Source organism: Chionomys nivalis, chromosome 19 (genome assembly GCF_950005125.1).
Source record: "Chionomys nivalis chromosome 19, mChiNiv1.1, whole genome shotgun sequence".
Lineage (NCBI taxonomy): Eukaryota > Metazoa > Chordata > Mammalia > Rodentia > Cricetidae > Chionomys > Chionomys nivalis.
The window spans coordinates 60288141-60312926 of NC_080104.1; the positions used below are offsets into that span (position 1 = coordinate 60288141).

The following is a 24786-nucleotide window of genomic DNA, read 5'->3' on the forward strand; positions in this document are numbered from 1 at the left end:
TGACTTTTCCAGTGCTGGCATTACAGGTGTGCACCACCGTGCCTAGCTTTGAACTACAATTTCTTTTTCTTTTTTTTGGTTATTTCAAGACAGGGTTTCTCTGTGGTTTTGGAGCCTGTCCTGGAACTAGCTCTTGTAAACCAGGCTGGTCTCGAACTCACAGAGATCCGCCTGCTTCTGCCTCCCAAGTGCTGGGATTAAAGGCATGCGCCACCACCGCCCGGCTACAATTTTTTTTTTTTTTCCAAACTCAACAGTCTTTATTATCCTGCCCATGCAGGGTCACTTCTCTAACCAGCTGGATCTACTGAATCCAGGTTGAGATATAAACTTAGTAGATTGTCTCTCAAAAAAAGAACTGCAAAAAATAGATGTACTTGCCCATCTTATAAAAGACAATATCCTAGCCGGGCGATGGTGGCGCACGCCTTTAATCCCAGCACTCGGGAGGCAGAGACAGGTGGATCTCTGTGAGTTCGAGACCAGCCTGGTCTACAGAGCTAGTTCCAGGACAGGCTCCAAAGCCACAGAGAAACCCTGTCTCGAAAAACCAAAAAAAAACAAAAAAAAAAACAAAAAAAAAAAAAAAAGAAAAAAAAAAAAGACAATATCCTGCAGTGTCGCAGAAAAACATAATCTGCGTGAATTCAGTCCATAAAAACCAGGACCCTGGGGCTGGATCCCCAGTTCTATACATAAACCAGCATCCGGCCATCTGCTGTGGGGAACCCCAACTCCAGAGGCAGGAGAAGAGCCCTCCCCATTTAAAACAAAAACAAACCTGTCCTCTGCTTTGCTCAACTTACCACTTGCTTAAGGCAAAAATCTAGACAAGCAGCAGGATGGGCAGCAGCCACTCCTGAGCCCAGGAAAACACACACTCGCTCCCTTTGTAATAGGGAACAGTCTCAATTTCTAGCCTCATTTCTTAAGATCACAAAACACCCTTTAGAGACATAAGGGCCTTTAGAACATAGCCAGAACACCTTGTAAGCTCTAGTCTAAAGGCAAAAGTAAATAAACAGGAGTAGGTGCCAAACTTTCAGCTGATCAAAAGGTACAACTCTCTCCCGCAAGCCAATATAGCCCAGAGGGCCGAGTATGTGACTGGACCATGAGAAGCCAGCCTGACTAGCCCACAGAGTTCCAACCTAGTGCCAGTCGAGGTCTGGTTGCTAAAGTTGTGGTTTCTGCAGCCTGGCTGGCATGTGACTGCTTTACAGAGATCTTTCCATTGTCCTCACACACAGAAACTTAACAACAGGGACATTTTCAGTGACTTCTAAACTGGCCAATGCTTCAGTGGCAGCATCCCAGAGCCACTATTGGAGACAGGTGGCCCGCACTGCAGATCACAGCTCCTTCCAGTTGATGGGCCTCTTGCCAGACTTCTGGAGCAGTTCATTGGCTTTAGAAAAATGCCTACATCCAAAGAATCCCCTGTACACTGACAGTGGGGAGGGATGGGCTGTCTGCAGGACATGGTGACGCTTCCTATCGATGGCACTGCCCTTCTTCTGAGCATAGGAGCCCCAGAGCAGGAAGACAAGGCCAGTCAGGTTCTGGTTTAGCCAGGACACAACCGCATCAGTGAACTGCTCCCAGCCTCTCTCCTTATGGGAATTGGCCTGGTGGGCGCAGACAGTGAGGACAGCGTTGAGGAGGAGGACACCTTGTCTGGCCCACCCCGACAAATCCCCATGGCCAGGATGAACAAAACCATCGATGTCTGTAGACAGCTCTTTAAAAATGTTTTCCAAACTGGGTGGAGGTGGAACTGGTCTTTGCACACTGAAGCAGAGCCCGTGAGCTTGATTAGGGCTGTGATAAGGATCCTGTCCCAGAATGACAACCTTCACCCTAAAACCAGTGACAGGCAGAGGCAAGGCTGGGGCGCACAGTCATGCAGCCACGGCACACACTCAAGTGACACGGAAGACATGGTAAAGGCAGGCAATCAGTGAAGAGTCTCCGTGTGCCACCTACAATTTTTTTTTTTTGAGACAGGGTTTCTCAGTAGCTGTGGAGCCTGTCCTGGAACTCACTCTGTAGACCAGCCTGGATTCGGACTCACAGAGATCGGCCTGCTTCTTCCTCCCGAGTGCCGGGGCTACCAGTCAAAAATAAATAAAATAAAGTAAAATAAAAGATAAGGTGGCGGGCAGTGGTGGCACACGCCTTTAATCCCAGCACTCGGGAGGCAGAGGCAGGCGGATCTCTGTGAGTTCGAGACCTGCCTGGTCTACAAGAGCTAGTTCCAGGACAGGCTCCAAAACCACAGAGAAACCCTGTCTCGAAAAACCAAAAAAAAAAAAAAAAAAAAAAAAAAAGATAAGGTGGCTCTGGGGAACGGAGCCAGGGTCTTGTGCAGGCAAGGCGACTGCTCCAGGGTCTTGGGCAAGGTAGACCAGCACTCTACCAGGGCACTGCGTTTCCAGCTCAGCTGAAGACTCCCCAGCCCTGTAGCCTGCCAGACAGGGCTTCTGTTTAGCCGTGGCTGTCCTAGAAATAGCTGTGTAGACCAGATCTCAGCTCATAGAGACCCGCCTGTCTCAGCCTCTCAGGTGCTGGGGTTAAAGGTGTGCGCCATGCAGCAAGAACACACAATAATCCTGTCTGGAAAAAAAAAAGGCTCAAGCAGGCTACTTCTACATAGCTGTGAATGACTTGGAACTCACTGTGAAAAACCCGGATAAATCCAGACCCCGCTAGCAGGAAAAATAGAGCCAAAAATCTAGCAGGGGCCAGGCCGTAGTAGCGCACGCCTTTAATCCCAGCACTCGGGAGGCAAAGGCAGGTGGATCTCTGTGAGTTCGAGGCCAGCCTGGTCTACAAGAGCTAGTTCCAGGACAGGAACCAAAAGCTATGGAGAAACCCTGTCTCGAAAAAAAAAAAAAATCTAGCAGGTAGAGGAGAGCCAAAAATCTAGGTTAGCCGGTTCTGTGACTCTGTTTCAGGAACTAGCTGAAGATAAAGTTAGATCATAATCTTGAGAATAATCTTGAGAAACAGGGAGTTACCCCCTTGTGATTATCACTGGTATTTTTGGAATTTTCCAATGACGCCCTCCCTACCCCCTTTGGATCATGGTGTTTGGTTTCTTCCCTTAAATACCCCTTCTCCCAGCTACTTGGGGTCGAACTCTCTACCCCGCATGGGAAATGAGTTTTGGCCCCAGTGCACTGGTTCCTGTCCTGTCAATAAACCTCGTGTGATTGCAGCAAGGGCAGTCTCTCATGAGTTCCTGGGGGGTCGTGTTATCCCGAGCTTTGAGTGAGAGTCTCCCCGCTCCGGAGGTCTTTCAACTGTTGGTACAGAACTCATGGCTATCCTCCTGCTTCTGCTTCTCAAGTGCCAGGATTATCAGCATGCTTCAGCATGCTCAGCTTCAACTAAAACTTTTTGTTTTTCACATTTATTTGGTGTGTGGTGAGGCAATCAGAGAACAGCTTAAGAGCGTTCGTGCTTCCTTCCACCCTGTGGGATTCAGCGACCAAAGGGGTCAAACGGGGACCACCAGGCACAGTGGCAAGTAGCACTGGCCCACTGCCAGTCCGGAAGTTTTAAAGTACAAAATCCACTTCCCCAAGGTCTGCACCACCATTGGGGAAGCAAAGGCAATTTCCAGGTCTCTGAGTAAGAAGTCCCCGGATGGCCTGAGCTGCGGCTCAAGTCAGGGTGGGTGGGTCCAGAAATCTTTCTCTGTCAGAAGGAAGTCCAGGCAGCCTGTACTCAGGGTCAGTGTCAGACTGCTTAGCTGTGCTGTAATTGGTAACAGACTCCGACCTCTTGGACTCTAGACCTTATTATGCCAGTTTCAACTTCTGGTCTGGTTCCACTTCACCCTTACCCCAGTGATCTCTGTGGACCTTTTTTCTGCTGGTAGTTGTCAGGAAGCCCTGTCTCAAGAGCCCCATCTCTCTGGAAGAACCAGAATCCATGACTTTATACTCTGGCAGCCCTGGAGTTATGCCTGCTGGCGACATTGGTAGCCAGGGAATCGCTATGAAAGCGACATATGCAGTGCTGTTTATGTGAGTAGTATGTACATCTGGAGTTGTTATGTGAGTAGTGTGAACATCTACAGTGGCTGCAGGGATGGTAGGGAGGCCACACACTCCCCTTGGGGCCATGATTTCCATACACTACAACAAAAAAATGAGTGGAGAAAAAAGATCTTCTGAAAAAAGAAAAGTGCCAGGCCATGTTGGCGCACGCCTTTAATCCCAGCACTCGCGAGGGAGTTGGGGGGCGGGGGATCTCTGAGTTCAAGGCCAGCCTGGTCTACAGAGCAAGTTCCAGGACAGGCTTCAAAGCTAAAGAGAAATCCTGTCTCAAAAAAAAAAAATTCATAAGGTAGCAAAATTACAGTTACGAGGTAGCAATGAGAATGACTTTATGGTTGGGGTACCACAACATGAGGTATTAAAGGGCTGCAGAATTGGAAAGGTGGAGAACCACTGCTCTAAACCCTTCAACACCACCCCTATTTTCTCTTTTCAGATCCATGGCCTTTTCGCATTGGTCATTGTCATGTGCATGTGTGTACATATATAGCCCTACATATGTAAGCACAACCGACCTGGTCGGTATGCTCTTTGTGTGTGTGTGTTGGTATTATACTCTTCCCTGGTATTATACTTTCTCCTGCTCTCAGGATTCGTTAGTTGGTTTTAGTTCTTTGTGTGGTGTTGAGGCCCTGTGGGTTTTTCTGCATCCTGTCGGCCACGTCCAGTGTTGTCCTTGTTCAGTTCCTCTTTAGGTGGCCATATTGACAAGACTTTAAGGATGTAAGTCTGACCTTCCTAGGAGACACAAGCTCATAGCAAGACAGCAAAGTCCCAAAGTCCCTGTTCTTCTGGCTTTTTGTTTGTTTATTTGTTTGGGTTTTTTGTTTGTTTGTTTGTTTTCGGGACAGGGTTTCTCTGTAATTTTGGAATCAGTCCTGGAACTAGCTCTGAGACCAGCCTGTCCTCGAATTCACAGAGATCCGCCTGCCTCTGCCTCCCTAATGCTGAGATTAAAGGCGTGTGCCACCACCGCCCAGCTCTGCTGGCTTTTAACAATCTTTCGGCCTCCTATTTTCCAGTGACCCCTGGGTGTGCCATGAGGCCTGGCTGCTATGACACTGTTTTGTTTTGAGACAGGTTGACTGAAAATTTTCTTTCTTCCCTTCCCCCCACCCCCCTCCCCCGCCCCAGACAGGCTTGCTCTGTGTATCTCTGGCTGTCCTGGAACTCATGCTGTAGACCAGGCTGGCTTTGAACTCAGAGATCCGCCTGCCTCTGCCTCCTGAGTGCTGGGATTAAAGGCATGCACCACCAGAACCTGGCCTATGAATCATAATATAAATATTTTTGGAAGTAGAGGTTGGCCAAATGGGCGGTGGCCACACATTGAGAACCACTGGTTTAGAGGGAGGGAAGGGAAGGAGAAAATGATGTAATCACAACTTCAAAATATGAATGGTAAACATTTTTTAAAATTTAGATGGCAGGGCTGGAGAAATGGCTCAGAGGGTAAGAGCACTGGCTGCTCTTCCAGAGGTCCTGAGTTCAATTCCCAGCAACCACATGGTAGCTCACAACCATCTGTAATGTAATGAGACCTGGTGCCTTCCTTGCCAGCAGTACATTGTATTCCAAATAAATAAATCTTTAAAAAAAAATTTAGATGGCAAAAACAGTACCAAACATATTCAAATCACCAAAAACAGGAATTTTAAAAGTTACTGCAGAAATGCATTTGATATAAGAAATTGGTATGTGTTTAACTGATTTTTTATAAAACTATTACTTAAAACTTAAAATAACCAAAACCCAAGCCAACCAACCACCAGGATGAGTGTCCGATCACAGGTCTGCTACCCACGTGGTCAGGTCTGAGCCGAGGGATGGAGTCATGGAACTGCACTATGCTGTCTTCACAGCCTCTGATGTGCAACCCTACCCGGTCCCTGGCTCCCCGTGCCTCCAGTCACATAGGTGTCCCAGACGGAATCACAACTTTTCTCCCTTCCTTTAGGATCTCTCTCTTCCTGAAGCTCCTCTCCAGCTGTTTTTCATTCATTTGTTCATTTGTGTTTGTTTCTGAGACAGGGTCTCATTGTGTAGTCTGGCTGTCCTGGAACTCACAGAGATCCACCTGCCTCTGCCCCGCAAAGTCTGGGACTAAAGGTGTGGTCAGCACAGCCAGAGAAGCCTGCTTTTCCATCAAGGCCTCCTTCTGTGGCCTGCCGCTAAGCTGCTGTCCTACCTCCAGGCCCTGCCATGCCCTGCCCATCACGGTCAGTCGTGAGGTCCCTCTCTTCTGAAGGGTGAATTCACGTCTGCTTCTTTCTTGAGCCCACCCATCCTCTTCCTAACAAAAGGCAGTGGCAGTTCACACTGTCGCCAGCATCTTTTTCTTCTACTTTAAAGAGAATTGTTTATTTTTATTTGACGTGTGTTAGTGTTTTGCCTGCATGATATAGACCTGTGTGAGGGTGCCAGATCCCCTGGAATTGTAGTGACAGCCAGCTGCGAGCTGCCATGTCGGTGCTGGGAATTGAACCCAGGTCCTCTGGAAGAGCAGTCAGTGATGCTAACTGCTGAGCCATCCTCCCAGCCCATCACCAACATCTTCTGAAAACTCACGTGATCCAGCAGAAGTGAGACCGAGAGGAGCTGGAGAAGGGGAGAGGGAGGGGAAGAGAAGAACTCTCCAGAAGCAGGTCTTCAGGCATAGGCATCACCCATAAACCCTGGCGGCTGATGACTCACAGACACTTGCACATAAAGAGACTCTAGAGGAAGATGGTAGCACTGGGCCCTCCACGGGGTGACCCAGCTGTCCCAGCACTGCCACACCCTGTGAGATCACTTAGCTCTTCTCTCTGAGTCTCTCAGTGTCTGAGGAGCTGCCCTGGTCACCACACTGTCACACCTGAGATCAGCAGGTACTGTGAGTGCTTTACTTGGCAGAGGTGGTTTTTGTTTAACCCGAAGCTCAGGGTCCCTTGGAATTTCCTCTAAGATCTGGGGGAACCTGATGAATCATGGCACATGAAACATCTTGTTTTGTTTTGTCCTAACTTCCCCATTTCTCTTCACAACTTTTATCTGTGTTGAGTATGTCTCAAGACAGTGTCTCCATGAGAGGGCTTGCCTGGCATACAGAGTTCTGGGTTCTATTCCCAGCACCAGCAAACTTGGTACAATAGGGTACACATGTAATCCCAGCAATTGGGATGCAGAGGTAGGAGGATCAGAAGGATTTCAAGCCCATCCTGGGCTACATAAGACTCTGTCTCAAAGAAATGGGGGCAAGGTGGCTGAAGAGATGGCTCGCTCATAAGAGTTCTAACTTCCCCTGTTGTTACGGCGTAAACGAATGGCAAACAGAATTAGCCAGGCAAGCTCAATATAATATTTTTAGCTTTAATAAGGGGAGAACTTACAAGCCAAGGTTCCAGCGAAGAGCAGGAAACAAAAGGAACAAACAAGCGCACATAGATGGTTTTATAAGCTTTTGGGGGCCCCGGGGCAAACACCCCCCAAACAAGATGATTGGTTGAGATTCCCCTTCACCCTGTGATATGGAATATTACTTTTACTATGTTGAGATGTGTTATATTTGTTTATGCTGCATTTGTTTAATGATGTAAAGATGTGTTGCTGTTTTACCTCGCCTGCCTCAGGCACCTGATTGGTCTAATAAAAAACTGACCAGCCAATAACTAGGCAGTAGAGGGATAGGCAGGGCTGGTGGCAGAGAGAATAAATATGACCTGGGACCAGGCACTCACCTGCCAGTCAGCCATACAGAATGGAGTAGGACATGCAGAATGAAAGACAGGAAAACAGCCTGAGGCAGAATGTAGGTGAGAGAAACAGGTTAAATTAAGTTGTACATGCTAATGGGACAAGCATAAGGGAAGGCTGGTATTCATAACTAATAAGTCTCCGTGTCATGATTTGGGTGTTGGTTCTTGGCCCAAAAGAAAGCCTGCTATGTTACAGCTCTACTCATGCAGAGGACCAGAGTTCAGTCCTCAGAATCCATATCAGGTAACTCACAACCTCCTATAAGTCCAGCTACAGGCATCTGACACTCTCTTATGACTCTTTAAATATCTGTACTCACAAGTACACACACACACACAAATAAATAAAAATGTTTAAAAATTAATCTTAGCCAAGTGGCGGTGGTGCATACCTTTAATCCTAGCACTTGGAAGGCAGAGGCCAGTCTGGTCTACAAGAAGTAGTTTCAGGGATCTCTGTGAGTTCGAGACCAGCCTGGTCTACAAGAGCTAGTTCCAGGACAGGCTCCAAAACCACAGAGAAACCCTGTCTCGAAAAACCAAAAAAAAAAAAAAAAAAAAAAAGAAGTAGTTTCAGGACAGGCTCCAAAGCTACAGAGAAACCCTGCCTTGAAAAACCGAAATGAATAAATAGATAAATAAAATAAAAATTAATCTTTATTTTATGTAGTGGGTGTTTTGCTTGCAGGTGTGTCATTACACCATTTGTTTGGTTGTTACTCTTTTTTTTTAAGTTTTATTTATTATATATACAGTGTTCCTGCAGGCCAGAAGAGAGAACCAGATCTCATAGATGATTGTGAGCCACCATGTGGTTGCTGGGACTTGAACTCAGGACCTCTAGGAAGAGCAGTCAGTGTTCTTAACCTCTGAGCCATCTCTCCAGCCCTGGTTGTTATTCCTGATGGCTAGAAGAAGGCAACAGGTTCCCTGGAACTGGAGCTATGATGTGGACAGCTGCGAGCTGAGAATTAAACCCTTGTCCTCTGAAAGAGTAGCCAGTGCTCCTAACCGTGGCGTCATCCTTCCAGCCCAAAATAAACAGTTTTGAAAAGGCAGTGTGGTGGGAGTGCACACCTTTAATCCCAGCACCCAGGAAGCAGAGGCAGGCAGATCTCTGACTTCAAGGCCAGACCGGTCTACAGAGCAAGTTCCATGACAGCCAGGACAGCACAGAGAAACCTTGTCTTGAAACCCATCCCCTCCTCTGGGAAAAAAAGGGGCAGAGAGACTGAAATCTCAGAGCAGAAAAGTTCAAAAGCAAACTCGACGTTCTTTCTCAAGGTTGCTGCAGGAAGTACCTAGCAGAGCACAGACATATTTGACTGGGTATACTGAGTCAGGGAAGGAAAAACAATGGGGACACACACACAGTATGCAAACTGATCTTCAGATGTCGCTAGTCTCTGATGAGCTCCTGTACCACAGACTTGTTCCCCAGACCTCCTGGACGCTCAGACCATATCCATTCCCTTTTCTATGAGCACCTTCACTTCTGTGGTGCCAATCATAATGATTGACAAGTGTTGTCATTTCCGAACCCTTTGTGGTCAAAGCTGTGCAGTCTCCACTTTGTAAATGATCAGAGCACGCATGTGTTTCAGGAAGCAGTTTTTTTTCCTTTTTCCTTCTATATCCAGAGAATGAACTCAGGTCATCAAGGTTTGGCAGCAGATACCTCATGCACTAGACATAAACAAGTTTTTTTGTTGTTGTTTTTTGAGATGGGGTTTCCTCTGTATAACAGCCCTAGATATACTGGAACTACCTCTGTAGACCAGGCTGGCATCAAACTCAGAGATCGTCCTGTCTCTGCTTCCCGAGTGCAGGGATTAAAGGCATGTGCCACTACTGCCTGGCCCTAAACAATTAATTCTTAAAAGTAAAATTTAAATCGATAATTTAAAAAAAACAACATAAGAACTAATAAGTTGAACTTCCAAGGGGTCTCCTTTGGTTGAGAATAACTTGAGAGCTCCACAAGGCAATGATATTGTGACAGAACTTGAGAGTCAACTTTCTCTCTGGCTCCAAGGACAGGGAAGTGACAGTCACTGGATAATTTTCTGTCTGGACTTCTCCCGTTTAGAAAGAATGTCAGAGCAGAGAAACACTGGGGCTTTTTCCAAGTCGGCGTCTGGGAGTTCACCCACATCTGGGGCTGTTGGTGTATTTCCTCTCCATCTGTAATGTTCATGCTGATTTGCTCAGGATCCAAAAGATCTTGAGGTCAGAGTAAACAGACGTGTAGGGAAAAGCCCCTGGGGGAACTCTGTGTCGAGGAAAAGGTGTTCTTGTACCAGAATGACTGTAGGGGATATACACGGGGCTCTGCTAACACCAGCTGTGCTTCTTTGACCTTGGGGATTTCTCTGGAGAGGTCAAACTATTTTTATCACCAGAAAAATGATTTGATAAAATAAGGGTGGGGGCTGCTATATTTAATTCTCAAAAACTGGGAGAAACGAACCTTAAATAAAAAGGATACTATAAGCCGGGTGTGGGTCGTCTGCAATGCTAGCCTATGGAAAGTGGAGCTGGGAGACAAACCTGAAGGCCTTCCTTGGCTACATATGAGTTTATGACCAGTTTTGATCTACATAAAGAGATCCAGACCAGCCTGGTTTACATAGTGAGACCCTTCCTCAAAAACAAAAGTGAGGGTTGGAGAGATGGCTCAGTGGTTAAGAGCACTGACTACTCTCCCAGAGAACCCGGGGTTCGATTCCAGCACCCACATGGCACTCCACTGTCTGTAATTCTAGTTCCAGGCACACGAGCACACGCACACAGTAAGTAAATGAAAACAAATTAAAAAAAATAAAGTGAACACGTATATTTCCTATACTCTTACCGCCGAGAAAGAGGTACAGTTAACATTATGTCATTTGCCCTTTCAAATTGCTGTCTTTCCATTTAAAGATTAATTTATTGGGCTGGCTGGATGGGTCAGTGAGTAAAAGTGATGACTGTGCACACCTGAGAACCTGAGTTCAAGCCTCGGGTCCCACAGTGTGAGGAGAAAACCCGCTCTCAAAAGTGGTCCTGACATCCACACATGCACCGTGCACACACACGCACACATTCACTCAACATAGAAAAAACTATTTCTTTTTATATGTGTCCTTATGAGTGAATGATCATATGTGTGTATGCAAGGGAGTGTGTATCTGCGCATGCTCTCGAAGGCCAGAAGCGGTGACTGGCATTCTCTTTTATCACTTCTCCACTTCATTTTCTCTCTCTCTCTCTCTTCTCTCTCTCTCTCTCTCTCTCTCTCAGTCTGGAGCTTGAATTTTCTCAGCTCCTCGTTTTCATTTATTGATATAGAGTCTTATGTTGCTCAAAACTGTTTGTTTTGTTTGAGCCAGAGCCTCATGAAACCCAGGCTGGTCTCAAACTCACTATGCCACTGAAGCTGGCCCTCAATTCCTGACTTCCTGCCTTTACCTGAGACTGCCGGTGTGTTACTGCAGGAGGCTCTCTTTAGGTCTCCTGTAGCCCAGGTTCCCCTTGACCTAGCTAAGCAGTGAAGGCTGGCCTTAAATCCTGATCCTCTGCCTCTTAAATACTGGGATTACACCACGTGACATGATGTCAGGTCATCATTCCATGTGTTAACTTGGTAATTTCTGTCCTAAGGAAGCACGAGGAAGGAGCGTCATCGGGAATAGACCATTTGGAAGAGTCTGATGCCCTGCCAGTGTCCGAAATACACACGTTTTCCTTCTGATCACCCTGAGTTGTATTCCTCATGACCCCACAGCAGCTTTCTGTGAGCTACATGCAACTCAAACACACCAGCGAAAGCAGAGTTGGATTTGCTAATTTTCAATCCGGTTGAACTGTGGAGCCAACTCTCTGCAGCAACATCTGCCTTTGCTTACGATGCCAATCTTCAACCCTGAACACGATAAAAGTCACCAGGTGAGCTCCAGCCCAGACATACTGACTTCAGCTGGGCTCCTGGACATAGGCATTTTAACAAGAGTCTCTTTTCAATAGTCATCGTGGCAATTAATAGGTAGAAGTAGGAGGATCAGGAGTTCAAAGTCACCTTCAGCTGCCCCTTCTGTGGTTTTTCAAGATTGGATTTCTCTGTGTAGTCCTGGTTGTCTGGGAACTCATAAAGACCAGCCTGCTTCTGCCTCATGAGTGCTGGCTTAATGCCACCTGGCTTAACTTCAGGTACTCTATAGTGAGTCAGAAATATCAATGACTTTGTCTCAAAAACAAAACAAAGCAAAACCAAAAACAAAAATAAAAACAAACTAAATCAAACCAGACAGGTGATGGTGGCCCACACCTTTAATCCCAGCACTAAGGAGGCAAAAGCAGGTGGATCTTTATGAGTTTTGAGGCCAGCCTGGTCTATGTAGTGAGTTCCAGTACTATGTGGAAAAACCCTTTCTCAAAAACAAAGAATTCCCAGAAGCTAAGTATGCTAATTCATGCCTGTAATCCCAGCAGGCATGGGATTTTTCAATTTATTTCTCTTTGAGCAAAGGTTTTACATCACTGACTTTTATTTCCCCGTTGGAGGATGGGAATAGTGATAACACTGACATGGTTTGGTTGTGAGGGTCGAGTCAGCCGCGTGCGGGTGACCAATACCTGTATTTTTTTTTAAATATTTATTTATTATGTATACAATATTCTGTCTGCATATATGCCTGCAGGCCAGAAGAGGGCACCAGACCTCATTACAGATGGTTGTGAGCCACCATGTGGTTGCTGGGATTTGAACTCAGGACCTTTGGAAGAGCAGGCAATGCTCTTAACCACTGAGCCATCTCGCCAGCCCTACCACGATTTTCTTAAACAGATCTTCTAATACCCTTCCTCTCTCCAGCTTTCCCTTGACTGAGAAGGGGTGGAACAGTATGATTTGGGCAGATCGGAATATTCTTGGTGAAAAGAATGAAGGAAAAGCCGGGCAGTGGTGGCGCACACCTTTAATCCCAGCACTTGAGAGGCAGAGGCAGGCGGACCTTTGTGAGTTCAAGGCCAGCCTGGTCTACAAGAGCTAGTTCCAGGACAGGTTCCAAAGCTACAGGGAAACCCTGCCTTGAAAAACCAAATAAATAAATAAATAAATATAAATAAGAAAATCCTTGGGGTTTTTTGCTTTTGTCTTTTTAAATTTTTTCTTCTCTTTCAGGTTTGTTGCAAGAGAAAAGTCCATGCCTTTTAAAGATTAATTACTATTTAAAAATGATGATGTGTTTTTGTTAAGATGATTTTTATTATTTTGTGTGCATGTGTTAGTATGTACACATGTATGTGGGTGCCTACAGAATCCAGAAAAGGATATTCGGTTTCCTGGAAATAAGAGTTCCAGGCAGAGCCGGGCGGTGTGGCGCACACCTTTAATCCCAGCACTCCGGAGGCAGAGGCAGGCGGATCTCTGGGAGTTAGAGGCCAGCCTGGTCTACAAGAGTTCCAGGACAGGACAGGAACCAAAAAGCTATGGAGAAACCCTGTCTCGAAAAACCAAAAAAAAAAAAAAAAAAGAAAAGAAAAGAAAAGAGTTCCAGGCAGTTGTGAGCTAGCTGAAGTAGGTGCTGGGAACTGAACTTGGTTTCTCTGCAAGCAAGAGCATCAAGCAGCATCCTTAACCACTGAGTCACCTCTTCAGCCCCTCTCGACAGGTGATTGTATAGTTATCAGAATGGAGGGAAAAACCAAAGGAGTCTTCAAAGAGCAGGCAAGGTCCTACAGCTGCACAACACTTCTGAAAGCCTTCACTGCCTCAGACCCCATGGACAGACAGCTGGGCTGTGGTCAGTGCTCCTAGAAGGAGCATCAGGAAACTTGCCTGTTCTCCCTTCCACTTGAACAAAGCTTTTTTTTTTTTTTTTTTTTTTTTTTTTTGGTTTTTCGAGACAGGGTTTCTCTGTGGCTTTGGAGCCTGTCCTGGAACTAGCTCTGTAGACCAGGCTGGTCTCGAACTCACAGAGATCCACCTGCCTCTGCCTCCCGAGTGCTGGGATTAAAGGCGTGCGCCACCACCGCCCGGCTGAACAAAGCTTTCTTGCACTGCTTGCTTTTAATATATATAGACATATATATTACATTTGCTATATTAAATATATATTACATTTATTTGTGTGGGTGCATGAGTAGGTGTGAGTCAGTGTTTTCCTTCCACCACGTCAGGATTAAATTCAGGTTGTTAGGCTTGGTGGCATGTGCCTGTAACCACTGCCATCTCACTGGCTGGTACTTTCGGTGGTGGGAAGGAAACTGAGTTCTCTGCAGCTAAGCATGTGATGGCCAGAGGTTGATGTCCAGGTCTTCCTCTATGGCTCTCTGCTTCACTTGGTGAAGACAGGCTTTCTCACTGAGGTTTGCCTCTGGGGCTAAGCTGGTTTGTCACCTACCTCTCAGGATGTGCCTGTCCCTGTGCCCCAGTGCTGTGATTACAGACAGAAGCGCCATGCTTGAAGGGAGTGCTGGGGATTCGAACTCAGATCCTCAGGCTTGCATAGAAGACAAGCCATCTTCCCAGCCTCATAGCTCATGTTCCCATAGAGGGTCAGTAAGAGAAATGAGCTAGAAGATAGGCCATGGGAAAAAACAATCCCTGCATACTTTGGTCATCTAATTCCGAGGCCATCTCTTCATATCTACTGTCTTGTACAATATTAGTTATATTCTGAATGCCCATACTAGTTGTCAATCTTATTGAGCAATGCATTGTGCTTATATATTGTTACTTTATTATACAAATCAACTTCCTCGATGGGTCCTATTGTAACAAATAGTTGGCAGAATGAAAATTTTAATCCCAACTGTACATGCATGACTCAAAGCCACCCCCTCCCCAAAGTATCTCACACAGTCCGATTAATCTATATAATTCTCTAGGCAGTGGACTCTGGCCTTAAACTATCGACCCTCCCGCCTCCTCCTCCCAAGGGCAGGCATGACGGGCTAGTGCCACCGCACCTGGTGGAAGACCATTTGTTCGTGTGTGCAATGCACGTTTGCTGGTGCACATGTGTGTGGAAGCCAGAGATCATTGTCGGATGTGTCATCTGCAATCCATTTATTTTTGGTGGCACCGAACCTGGTGCTCATTGATTTGGGTAGGCTACTTGTGATTCTCCTTTCTTTGTTATACCACGAGCCCCCCGCCCCTTTTTTTTGAGACAGGGTTTCTCTATGGTTTTGGAGCCTGTCCTGGAACTAGCTCTTGTAGACCAGGCTGGTCTCGAACTCACAGAGATCCGCCTGCCTCTGCCTCCCAAGTGCTGGGATTAAAGGCGAGCGCCACCACCGCCCGGCCCCACCCCCCCTTTTTTTAAAGAAAGTATCCCCCCTAAAGGCGCTGGTGGCGCACGGCTTTAATCGCAGCACTCGTGATGCAGAGGAAGACAGATCTCTGTGAGTTCGAAGTCAGCCTGGTCTACAGAGCGAGTTCCAGGACAGACCAGGGATTTTACACAGAGAAACCCTGTCTCAGCGGGGCAGGGGGGAAAGTACCTCATTATGCAGACGAGGCTACCCAACTGAGATCGGCACCACCACCCTTGGTGGTCGGTCAGTCAGATCTTATAAGAGGGTGCGGAGTAGTTGATCTCAGGAGCTCAGGTCTTCAAGCTTGCAGGCAAACAATTTATTAAGCCATGGCCCCGGTTGCAGGTCGTTTCTTACCCACCCGTTTCTCCATCACTAGCTGTATCTGGCAACAGGCTGTACTGAAAAAATACTTGGTAATAGAACGGGCAAATGGGTCTCTCTACAGCTTTGTAATCTTCCTCTTCAAACGGGACCTCAAAGAGGTAGTTAGATACACTGCATACCGCATACAGTCATGCTTGGTCTTGGATTTTATTTTTATTTTTTTATTTTTTTGGTTTTTCGAGACAGGGTTTCTCTGTGGTTTTGGAGTCTGTCCTGGAACTAGCTCTTGTAGACCAGGCTGGTCTCGAACTCACAGAGATCCGCCTGCCTCTGCCTCCCAAGTGCTGGGATTAAAGGCGTGCGCCACCACCGCCCGGCTTGGTCTTGGATTTTAAAGACAGAACTAGATTTGCCGAAATACCAGGGCTTGACCTGCATTTGCAAAGGATGGGTTTTGCAGCAAGGGTGGCGTTCATCCGGACCTGTGACTGATGCTTGTATGAGGCCACCTTTTATTTCCTGGAGACGCCAGGCTACAGTTGCATAACATAAGCAGTCATGCTAAACTCAAGTCAGAGGCCGGGGACCAAGCATTCACGGCCGCGTCCCTGTGGCAAAGTTGTCTTTTTGAAGAAGTCCTGTAGGAGCGGAGGAACACGAACCGGCTTTAGGGTGCCCTTTGCACTTTGACCTTGCCTCGGTCTCTCTCCCTGAGGTGAATTCTGGTTCCCAATCGGCACAGTGGTGGGGTTGCTTGTCACAGCAGGACATCCCGAGCTCGTGACTCCTCCCACGCAGCGTGGGAACTCGCGCGGGGACAGAGACCCGCCCAGGACCCGCCTCTCCGGCTTCCTATTTCCTGCCGTCCCTCCCCCCCCAACTCCGCCCCGCCGCGGTGAGGTCACGCTGGAGACGTCACTGGGTTATGACGTCACTAAGGGCGGTCCATCAGGGGAGAGGAAGAGGCGGGGCCCGGGTGGCCCCCCGCGCGTGCGCATTGGGCGCGGCGCGTGAGGAGGCGGAGGCGGCTGTGTTGCGAAGAGCGGCGGCGGCGGCGGCGGAGGAGGCGGGCGCTGGGGGGGGTGGGAGGGGGGGGAGCGCGAGCTCAGAAGCCAGCGAGAGAGGGAGCGAGCGAGCGAGCGAGCGAGCGGTGCGGCGCGGCGCGGCGCGCGCAGCCCATGAGGCGGTGAGAGGCCTGGGGCCTGCCTGGGAGCAGCGCGCGCGGCGCCGGCCAGCAGCGGGCCGCCCTTGGTGGGGCCCGGGCCCGGGCGCGGCGGCCGCCCGTGGGGAAGCAGGCCGGGGCGAAGGGAGCTTGGCGTCCGGGCCCCCCGCCATGGAGGGCATGGACGTGGACCTGGACCCCGAGCTCATGCAGAAGTTCAGCTGCCTGGGCACCACCGACAAGGACGTGCTCATCTCCGAGTTCCAGCGACTCCTCGGCTTCCAGCTTAACCCGGCCGGCTGCGCCTTCTTCCTGGACATGACCAACTGGTGAGCCGGTCCCACGCGGAGCCAGCCCCGAGGGAAGGAACACCCGAGCCCGCTGGCGGGACAGGGCAGGGCAGGGCCCAGGCCGGGAGGTGGCAGGGGAGTCCGGGCCCGACGGACGTGGGGAGAGGGGAGAAGTGGTGGGATCGAAGCCAAATCGGTGGACCTGAGACGAAAAGCGTGTGGTGTGGTGTGGGAGTGAAAAGCACAGGAAACGAGCATTGTGGAGTATTTTCCTTTTACATAGGTGTTGAGAACTGGGGATGACAGGACCGTGAGGGAACTCGAGGGAATGTGTTAGGTGCAGAGGTCGCACCTGGCCTCGGCCCGGGAGAGATCTCGGGTCGTGTGGTGTCCGTCTGAGGAGAGATAAGGGGAAAACAACTTTTTCGGGGCGGGGGGAGTGCACGCAAGTGACCGTCAGCTGAGTGCGTTGAGAAAAGTGGAGTCGTGCCAGGGAGACTGGAGATCTCATGGAGGACCTGAGTGTCAGACCTGGGGCAAGACCTAGGCAAAGTTCCGAAAGTGGTGGAAAGGAGCCGAGCTTGGGGGCGGGAACCTAGCAGGGGTTGGCTGGCCTTGGGAACTTTGACAAGCCTCCGGAGCGCCCGGAGTAGAGGGAAGACCGGCTTCTTTGACCAAGCCACTGGAAAAATGGAGGACGGTAACTTAGGTTGGGGACCAAGTGTTTTGGCTTGTTGGTTTGTACAGACTGAAGCAGGGCAGAAGACTATCGTATGGTAGCGACGTGTTTCTTGGCTCTGACAGCAACACTTGCTGTTTCTGATAAGACTTTGCCCTGGTCTCCAGGTAGGGATTGTTGAGTTCACTTGGGGTGAGGGAGGAACTGGAGACCATTAGACTGCCTTTGAAAGGCTCCCAGGTGAAGCAACTAATCGGGATTTGGGTGAAAAGCAAGGACATGCGTGCCCTTTGCCCCCGTGTTGGGCATTTGGTGTCCTGACTTGTGGAATCTTGTTTCTTTTGGCATCCCTCAAACAAACTCCCATTTAATTCAATGTCCACCAAATGCCTCAAGCAATGCCTGAAAAGACGTTGTAAACTTAGATTTTTATCCCCTAGCCTAGCCCCCTTCTCCATGATCCCATGATGCTTATGTGTAGATGAGAACTGTGGGTGGACTGTGTATGTTTTTTTTTATTGGTCTGGGCTGAATTTTTAGGGTTTAGCACACTTGGAGGCATTGAATGCAGGATACAGTCTTTAGAGCCAAATAAGCACTTGCAAGTTCTCCTGTATCTTAAAAAAAACTTAGAGGTTTATCTTTATTATTTTTGTAATTATGTGTTAGTATGTGCATGTCTGTGTAGGTTCTTTTGGAAGTCAGAGGCATCAGGTACATTTGGGCTGGAGTTAGAGGAATTGTGAGCTGCTAGTAGTGAGTCTTGTGAATTCCCCTAAGGCCTTCTGCAAGAGCAGTGTGCATTTTTACCTGCCGAGCCATCACCACCTCCTCTGCTTTTACCTTAGGTCCTGAAGATCTGATGTAAGGATTGTAGCTTGCTTTCTGGGCACCAGCTAGCTGAGTTTGGTGGATATACACCCTTAGTCCCTGCACCCTGGAGACAGAGCGGCAGTTCTCTGAGTTGAAGCCAGCCTGGTCTACATAGCCAGTTCCAGGACAACCAGTGCACATTGAGACCCTGTCTCAAACAACAAAATATTGAGACCATCAGCTGATGACTGAAACAGTGACAGTTCATTGACCAAAGTGAGAAGGGATCTCTCTCTAGCCGGGCTTCTGAGAGTGCTAGCCTTGTGTTGAGTTCTTTGGCCTGCCTGCTTCATCCCGCCCAGCTCTTTTTCCTCTTTTATTTACACTGGGAAGCTTGGCATGTTGTTGCCAGTTTGTTAGGAAAAGAACTTTATTTTCCCCAGTTTCTCCTGATTGACCATTGAAATACTGAAGTCAGTTTTTAGTTCACTTTGGTTTTGGTTTGTTGGAGGCAGAGCCTCCACTGTAGTCTGGGCTAGCCTCAGACATGCTGGGATTACAGATGTGAGTTGTCAGGCCCAGGTCAGTTTTTAGTGCTGTCAGTGTTTATTATTACAGTTATTCTGACTACAAAACCCACTTAGTTTTATATGCTTGAGGGGTATGTGCCATCTAAGATTGTTTTGGGGTTTGTGAAAAGTGAGGAACAGGTAAGGCACTGTGGCTAAGAAAAAGTAATTTAAGAACCTACTCCCCTAGCCAGATGATAGTGGTGCACGCCTTTAATCCCAGCACTTAGGGCAGGGGCAGCCAAATCTCTGAGTTTGAGGCCAGTCTGGTCTACGGAGTGAGTGCCAGGACAGCTTTGGTTGGTTGAGTATAATTTCCTACCCATGGAACTTTTTTCAGACTAGACACTGGGTTATGAATAAAGAATTATAGGAAGCCAGGTGTGATGGCACACTTAATCCCAGCACTCAGGAGGCAGAGGTAGGCAGATTTCTGTGAGTTCTGTCAGTCTGGGCTAAGTGAATACTTGTCCTGTATTCACCTCTAAACTCACTTCCCATTGTCTAACATATTCTCTTGTTTTTGTATTCAGGTGAAGTTCTCAGCATTTACCTTTTTGTGTTTTTGTTGTTGTTGTTTTTGTGTTTTGAGACAGGATTTTCGTATGTAGCCCTGTCTCTGTCTTAGAACTCTAGACCAGCCTGGCTTCTAATTCACAGAGATCCACCTGCCTCTGCCTCCTCAGTGCTTGCATTAAAGGTGTGCACCCCACACCTGGCAGCACTTTATTTTAAAGGACCTTAACTTAGAATCAGACATGGACTGATATGTGAACATATATATTTTTCCCCACACTAACAGTTGGGGGACCACATTGGGTAGTCTTTTTGTTTTAAATTTATTTATGTAGAGGAATGCTTTATCTGCATGTACAACTTCATGCTAGAAGAAGGCCATCAGATCCCACTATAGATGGTTGTGAGCCACCGTGTGGTTGCTGGAAATTGAACTCTAGGACCTCTGGAAGAGCAGCCAGTGAGCTTAACCTTTGAGCCATCTCTCCAGCTTCCAGTGTTGGCCATTATTAGGTTCATGCTGTCCAGTTTATTGTTAAAATCTCGAAGGCTATCACCAGGTTCTTCATGGAGCAGTGGGTTATTTTTTGGCTCACGGACTATATCTACCATGGGTATAAGCAGATAGTTTCTAGTCTCTGAGAAGGGTACCCCCAGGCTGATCTTCAATTTGCTATTAGTTTATGATGACCTTGAATTTTTGATTCTCCTGCCTCTACCGAGGTGCTAGGATTATAGGTAACCAGCCCCACACCTAGTGCATACTGGGCTGAGACCTTGTGGATACTGTGGAATAGTCTAAGTTTGGAATACATGCTTTTTTTTTTAAATATTTATTTATTATTATGTATACAATATTCTGTCAGTGTCTGTGCCTGCAGGCCAGAAGAGGGCACCAGACCTCATTACAGATGGTTGTGAGCCACCATGTGGTTGCTGGGAATTGAACTCAGGACCTTTGGAAGAGCAGGCAGTGCTCTTAACCGCTGAACCATCTCTCCAGCCCCAGGAACAGATGCTTTCTAGAAAAAAACTGAAGATTTCAAGACAGTTTCTGGCTGTCCTGGAGCTCAGTCTGTAGACCAGGCTGTACTTGAAACTGAGATCTGTCTGCCTCAGCCTTACAAGTGTTGGGGTCAAAGGAGTGTGCCATCACTGCCTGGCTAAGAACATTCTTGTGGGGCTGGAGAGATGGCTCAGAGGTTAAGAGCACTGACTTTCCAGAGGTCCTGAGTTCAATTCCCAGCAACCACATGGTGGCTCACAACCATCTGTAATGAGATCTGGTGCCCTCTTCTGGCGTATAGGCACACATGCAGACAGAATATTGTATGTATACATAATAAATAAATAAATCTTTAAAAAAAAAAGAACATTCTTGTGCAGTAATGCCCTCTTGTTGTTAGCGTTGTTGAAAGCTCTATGTTTTTTTTTTTTTTTTTTTGGTTTTTTGAGACAGGGTTTCTCTGTGGCTTTGGAGCCTGTCCTGGAACTAGCTCTTGTAGACCAGGCTGGTCTCGAACTCACAGAGATTCACCTGCCTGTGCCTCCCGAGTGCTGGGATTAAAGGCGTGCGCCACCACCGCCCGGCTGAAAGCTCTATGTTAAATGAAGGAGGAACTAGAATGATGGAGCTGAAACCTGGTGTGAAAATCAGTTTTACCTATAATTGGACTTTCTTTGGAACACCAGCTCCCAAATATTGACATGGAGACTTTTTATTAATTATGAAAGCTTGGCTTTAGTTTAGGCATGTTTCCAACTAACTTTTTTTTTTTTTTAAAGATTTATTTTTTAATTATGTATACAGCATTCTGCCTGCATGTGTCCCTGCAGGCCAGAAGAGGGCGCCAGATCTTATTACAGATGGTTGGGAGCCACTATGTGGTTGCTGGGAATTGAACTCAGAAGCTCTGGAAGAACAGTCAGTGCTCTTAACCTCTGAGCCATCTCTCCAGCCCCTCCAACTATTTTTTTTTCAAAATATTTATTTATTATGTATACAATATTCTGTCTGTGTGTATGCCTGCAGGCCAGAAGAGGGCACCAGACCCCATTACAGATGGTTGTGAGCCACCATGTGGTTGCTGGGAATTGAACTTGGGACCTTTGGAAGAGCAGGCAATGCTCCTAACCTCTGAGCCATCTCTCCAGCCCCTCCAACTAACTCTTAAAACTTAAATAGCCTGACTGTGGTGGCACATGCCTTTAATCCCAGCATTTGGGAGGCAGACAGGTGATCTCTGTGAGTTCGAGGCCAGCCTGGTCTTTAAGAGCTAGTTCCAGGACAGGCCCCAAAGCTACAAAGAAACCCTGTCTTGAAAAAAACCAAAAAAAGAAAAAAAAAAGCTACACAGAAGAAACCCTGTCTCGAAAAGCAAACAACAACAACAACAAACAAAAAACTCAACAAACCTTAAATTAACCCGTTTATTAACACAGATTGTGTTCTGCCACGTGGCTCATTACCCCCCCTCCCCCCCCAGTACTGTGTCCACTAGTCTCTGCCTGGAAGTCCCACCTATCCTCCTGCCTAGTTATTGGCCTTTCAGAAAGTGCCTTAGGCAAGTGAGGAAGGACCTAGGCAGATCACACACAGTGTTCAAAAAGATTCTCCCAGCATTGATAGTCCTGATGTTTTCTCAACTGATCATGATCCCATTCTCAGTCACAGCCCTATATTAATGAGTTTCTGATCCAGTCTCTGGTTTAAAGATAAAACTTGGTATTTCAGTCTTCTTTAAAAATAGTTAGGTTAGGTGGGGGCATACCTGAAATCCTTGGAGGTGAAGGATTAGCAGATAGTAGATTAGATTAGATTAGGTCATCCTCAATTGTTTGAGACTTGCTTCAACCCCCCCCACTCCCCACCCTGTCCCAAAAAGAATGTTTGCTTTTTGTTTCTCGAGACAGGGTTTCTCTGTGTAGCCCTAGCTGTCCTGGGAATGACTCTGTAGACCAGGCTGGCTTTGAACTCAGGGTCCACCTGCCTCTGCCTTCTGAGTGCTGGAATCAAAGGCATGCACCACCACTGCATGAGTAGGGTTTTCTTTTAAAAAACTGTGTGGGTTTTTTGTTTTGTTTTTTTTTTCTTTTTTTTTTTCTTTTTTTTGGTTTTTCGAGACAGGGTTTCTCTGTGGTTTTGGAGCCTGTCCTGGAACTAGCTCTTGTAGACCAGGTTGGTCTCGAACTCACAGAGATCCGCCTGCCTCTGCCTCCCGAGTGCTGGGATTAAAGGCGTGCGCCACCACCGCCCGGCTTGTGTGGGTTCTAATGTGTGCTCAACCTGCTCTTTAAGGACAGAAGGGTCTGGGTTTCCTGGAGCTGCATTACATGTGGTTGGGCACTGCCAGATGTGAGTGTGAGACTCAAACCCTGGAGCAGTGGCAGGGCCTCTTAATTTCTTTCCATTTCTCTTGAGCTATTGCTAAATAGCTCAGATTGGCCTTGAACTTGATCCTCCTGTTTGTGCTCTCTGAGTGTCATCTTAAAGGAACATAGAGAGAGTGCATTGCTTTCTTGTTGAAGGAACATAGAGAGAGTGCATTGCTTTCTTGTTGAAGTCTTTACACTCTGCTGTTACCCCAGGACTTTCACTGCCAGTCACAGATAAGCAAGGACTGGCATCAAAGTGAGTGTGGGCATAGGTATGTTTATTTTATTTTACTACTTTTTCATTTTATTTATTTATTTTTTTGTGTGTGTAGGCGGGGGGAGTGTGCATCCCGTCTCAATAGTGGAGATCATATACAGCTTGTGGGAATTTGGGTTCGCTTCTATGGTGTGGATCTTGGTGATTGAACTCAGGTCGTGAGGTTCGATCACAAATGCATTCACTCACTAAGCCATCTTATTATACCCAGAGTCAGTTTCTTTACCAGCTCCCATCCACCACCAACCCAAAGTTCTACTAACAGCAAAAACTAACTACCAGGGAGTATATTTTAAAGTTTTTAAGTTCTGTGCATGTTTGGGTATCTATTTCATCATATGTACACGTGAGTGCAGGTGCCCGTTGAGGCATTGGATTCCTGAATCTAGAGTTACAGGCAGTTGTGAGTCAGGCAAGATGAGTGCTGAGAACTGAACTCAGATCCTCTGAATGAGAAGTAAGTTCTTTAACCACTGAGTCATCCTTCAGCCTCTGTCACTAGGCAGTATTTAAACAAGTGTGTTGCCGGGTGGCGGTGGTGTTTAACCCCGGCACTTGCGAGGCAGAGGCAGGTGGATCTCGAGTTAGAGGCCAGCCTGGTCTATGGAGGAAGTTCCTGGACAGGCTCCACAGCTACACAGAGAAACCCTGTCTGGAAGAACCAAAAATAAAACAAAACCAAAATACAAAAGCAACAACAAACAAAACAAAAAAAATTTTTTTTTTAAAGTATGTTTTGGGCGAATGCTTTCATCAGTGTAGAAGCAAAGCAGGAAACTGTCGGTCCTGTTATGATTTGCTCTCTGATAGAAAATCCATTATCTGAAGTCATTGTCTACAGCTAAGTTACCAGGAAAGGCTCAGAGCACAGTTCAGGCTTGTGTGCCTGTTGTAGAGTTGTGTTTGGATAGGGATGATGGGGTTGTAAGTGAAAAGTTGATCGTTTTTGGTATAGAATATGGTACGTGGGTTGCTAAGGGTGAGGAAAATCACTTTCATAAAATTAACTCTTGTTTTGAGACAACCCTGAAGCTCACCTGACTCCCCTGCCTCTCACTACCTTTAGCTTGCTGAGGTCACAGGTGAAATCACCCCAGTGTGCTCACAGTGCTTTGCAGCAGTTACCCCACAGGCAGCTGCAATCTGTATGCAACTACCCCCACTCCCTCTGGTCCAAACCCCCACCACCATTACTGGCAACTTCCCTCAGTTCTGTTACCTCAGATAGAACTAGTTTATAAATAGGATGATAAAATATTTGACCTTTTATGTCTGGCTTCTTTCTTCCTTTCTCTCATCTCTGCTTGTCCAGTCTTTCTCTTTTCCTTTCCCTGTCCTCCAGAGCTTCACACATACTAAGTAAGCACTGAGTCTCTCATTGCATCCCACCCCTTGTGTCTAGCTCTTGTTTGATTTATCACACCGTTTTCAGGTCGCCATGTTATGTCAGTACTTGGTCCTGTTTTGTGCCTGAGTAATATTTCACTGCATATGCATATCACAGCTCTCACCTTGCTGGAGGGCATCTAGGTGCTTCTGCTTCTGGCTGGTGGGCTGGTGTTACTAGTGCTGTTTTGAGTGTGTCACTGAGCACCTGGTTCGCTTACCTGTCGAAAGCTTCCAGTGGGATTGCTAGGTTGTAACAGTCTTTGAAGACCTGCTAACACTTTTC

General features: G+C 47.2%; 2 protein-coding genes across 6 annotated transcripts in view; one reads left to right on the plus strand and one right to left on the minus strand.

The window, feature by feature from the left end:
* Nucleotides 1-617: 617 nt before the first annotated feature.
* Nucleotides 618-16768, minus strand: LOC130890421 (uracil-DNA glycosylase-like). The gene is made up of 3 exons (XM_057794343.1): nt 16640-16768; nt 16364-16506; nt 618-1860 (listed from the first exon to the last, which is right to left on the minus strand). The coding sequence occupies exons 1-3, from the start codon at nt 16766-16768 to the stop codon at nt 1353-1355; spliced, it is 780 nt and encodes a 259-aa protein (XP_057650326.1). The 3' UTR covers nt 618-1352.
* The window catches only part of Ilrun (inflammation and lipid regulator with UBA-like and NBR1-like domains), a 70153-nt gene continuing 61903 nt past the window's right edge, over nt 16537-24786 (plus strand). For all 5 annotated transcript variants that reach the window (XM_057794532.1, XM_057794534.1, XM_057794535.1 and 2 more), the window contains exon 1: nt 16537-16924. In XM_057794532.1, the coding sequence (XP_057650515.1) occupies nt 16767-16924 (158 nt within the window). In that variant the 5' untranslated portion in view covers nt 16537-16766. The remainder of the gene's footprint in view (nt 16925-24786) is intronic.

Coding starts and splice junctions, on each gene's coding strand:
- LOC130890421 (XM_057794343.1), bottom strand. CDS start 16,768: ATGGCGGGGGGCCCGGACGCCAAGCTCCCTTCGCCCCGGCCTGCTTCC. Junction 16,507..16,639: donor GCCGCGCGCGCTGCTCCCAG/GCAGGCCCCAGG, acceptor CACCCCCCCCAG/CGCCCGCCTCCTCCGCCGCC. Junction 1,861..16,363: donor GATGGACCGCCCTTAGTGAC/GTCATAACCCAG, acceptor CACTGGTTTTAG/GGTGAAGGTTGTCATTCTGG.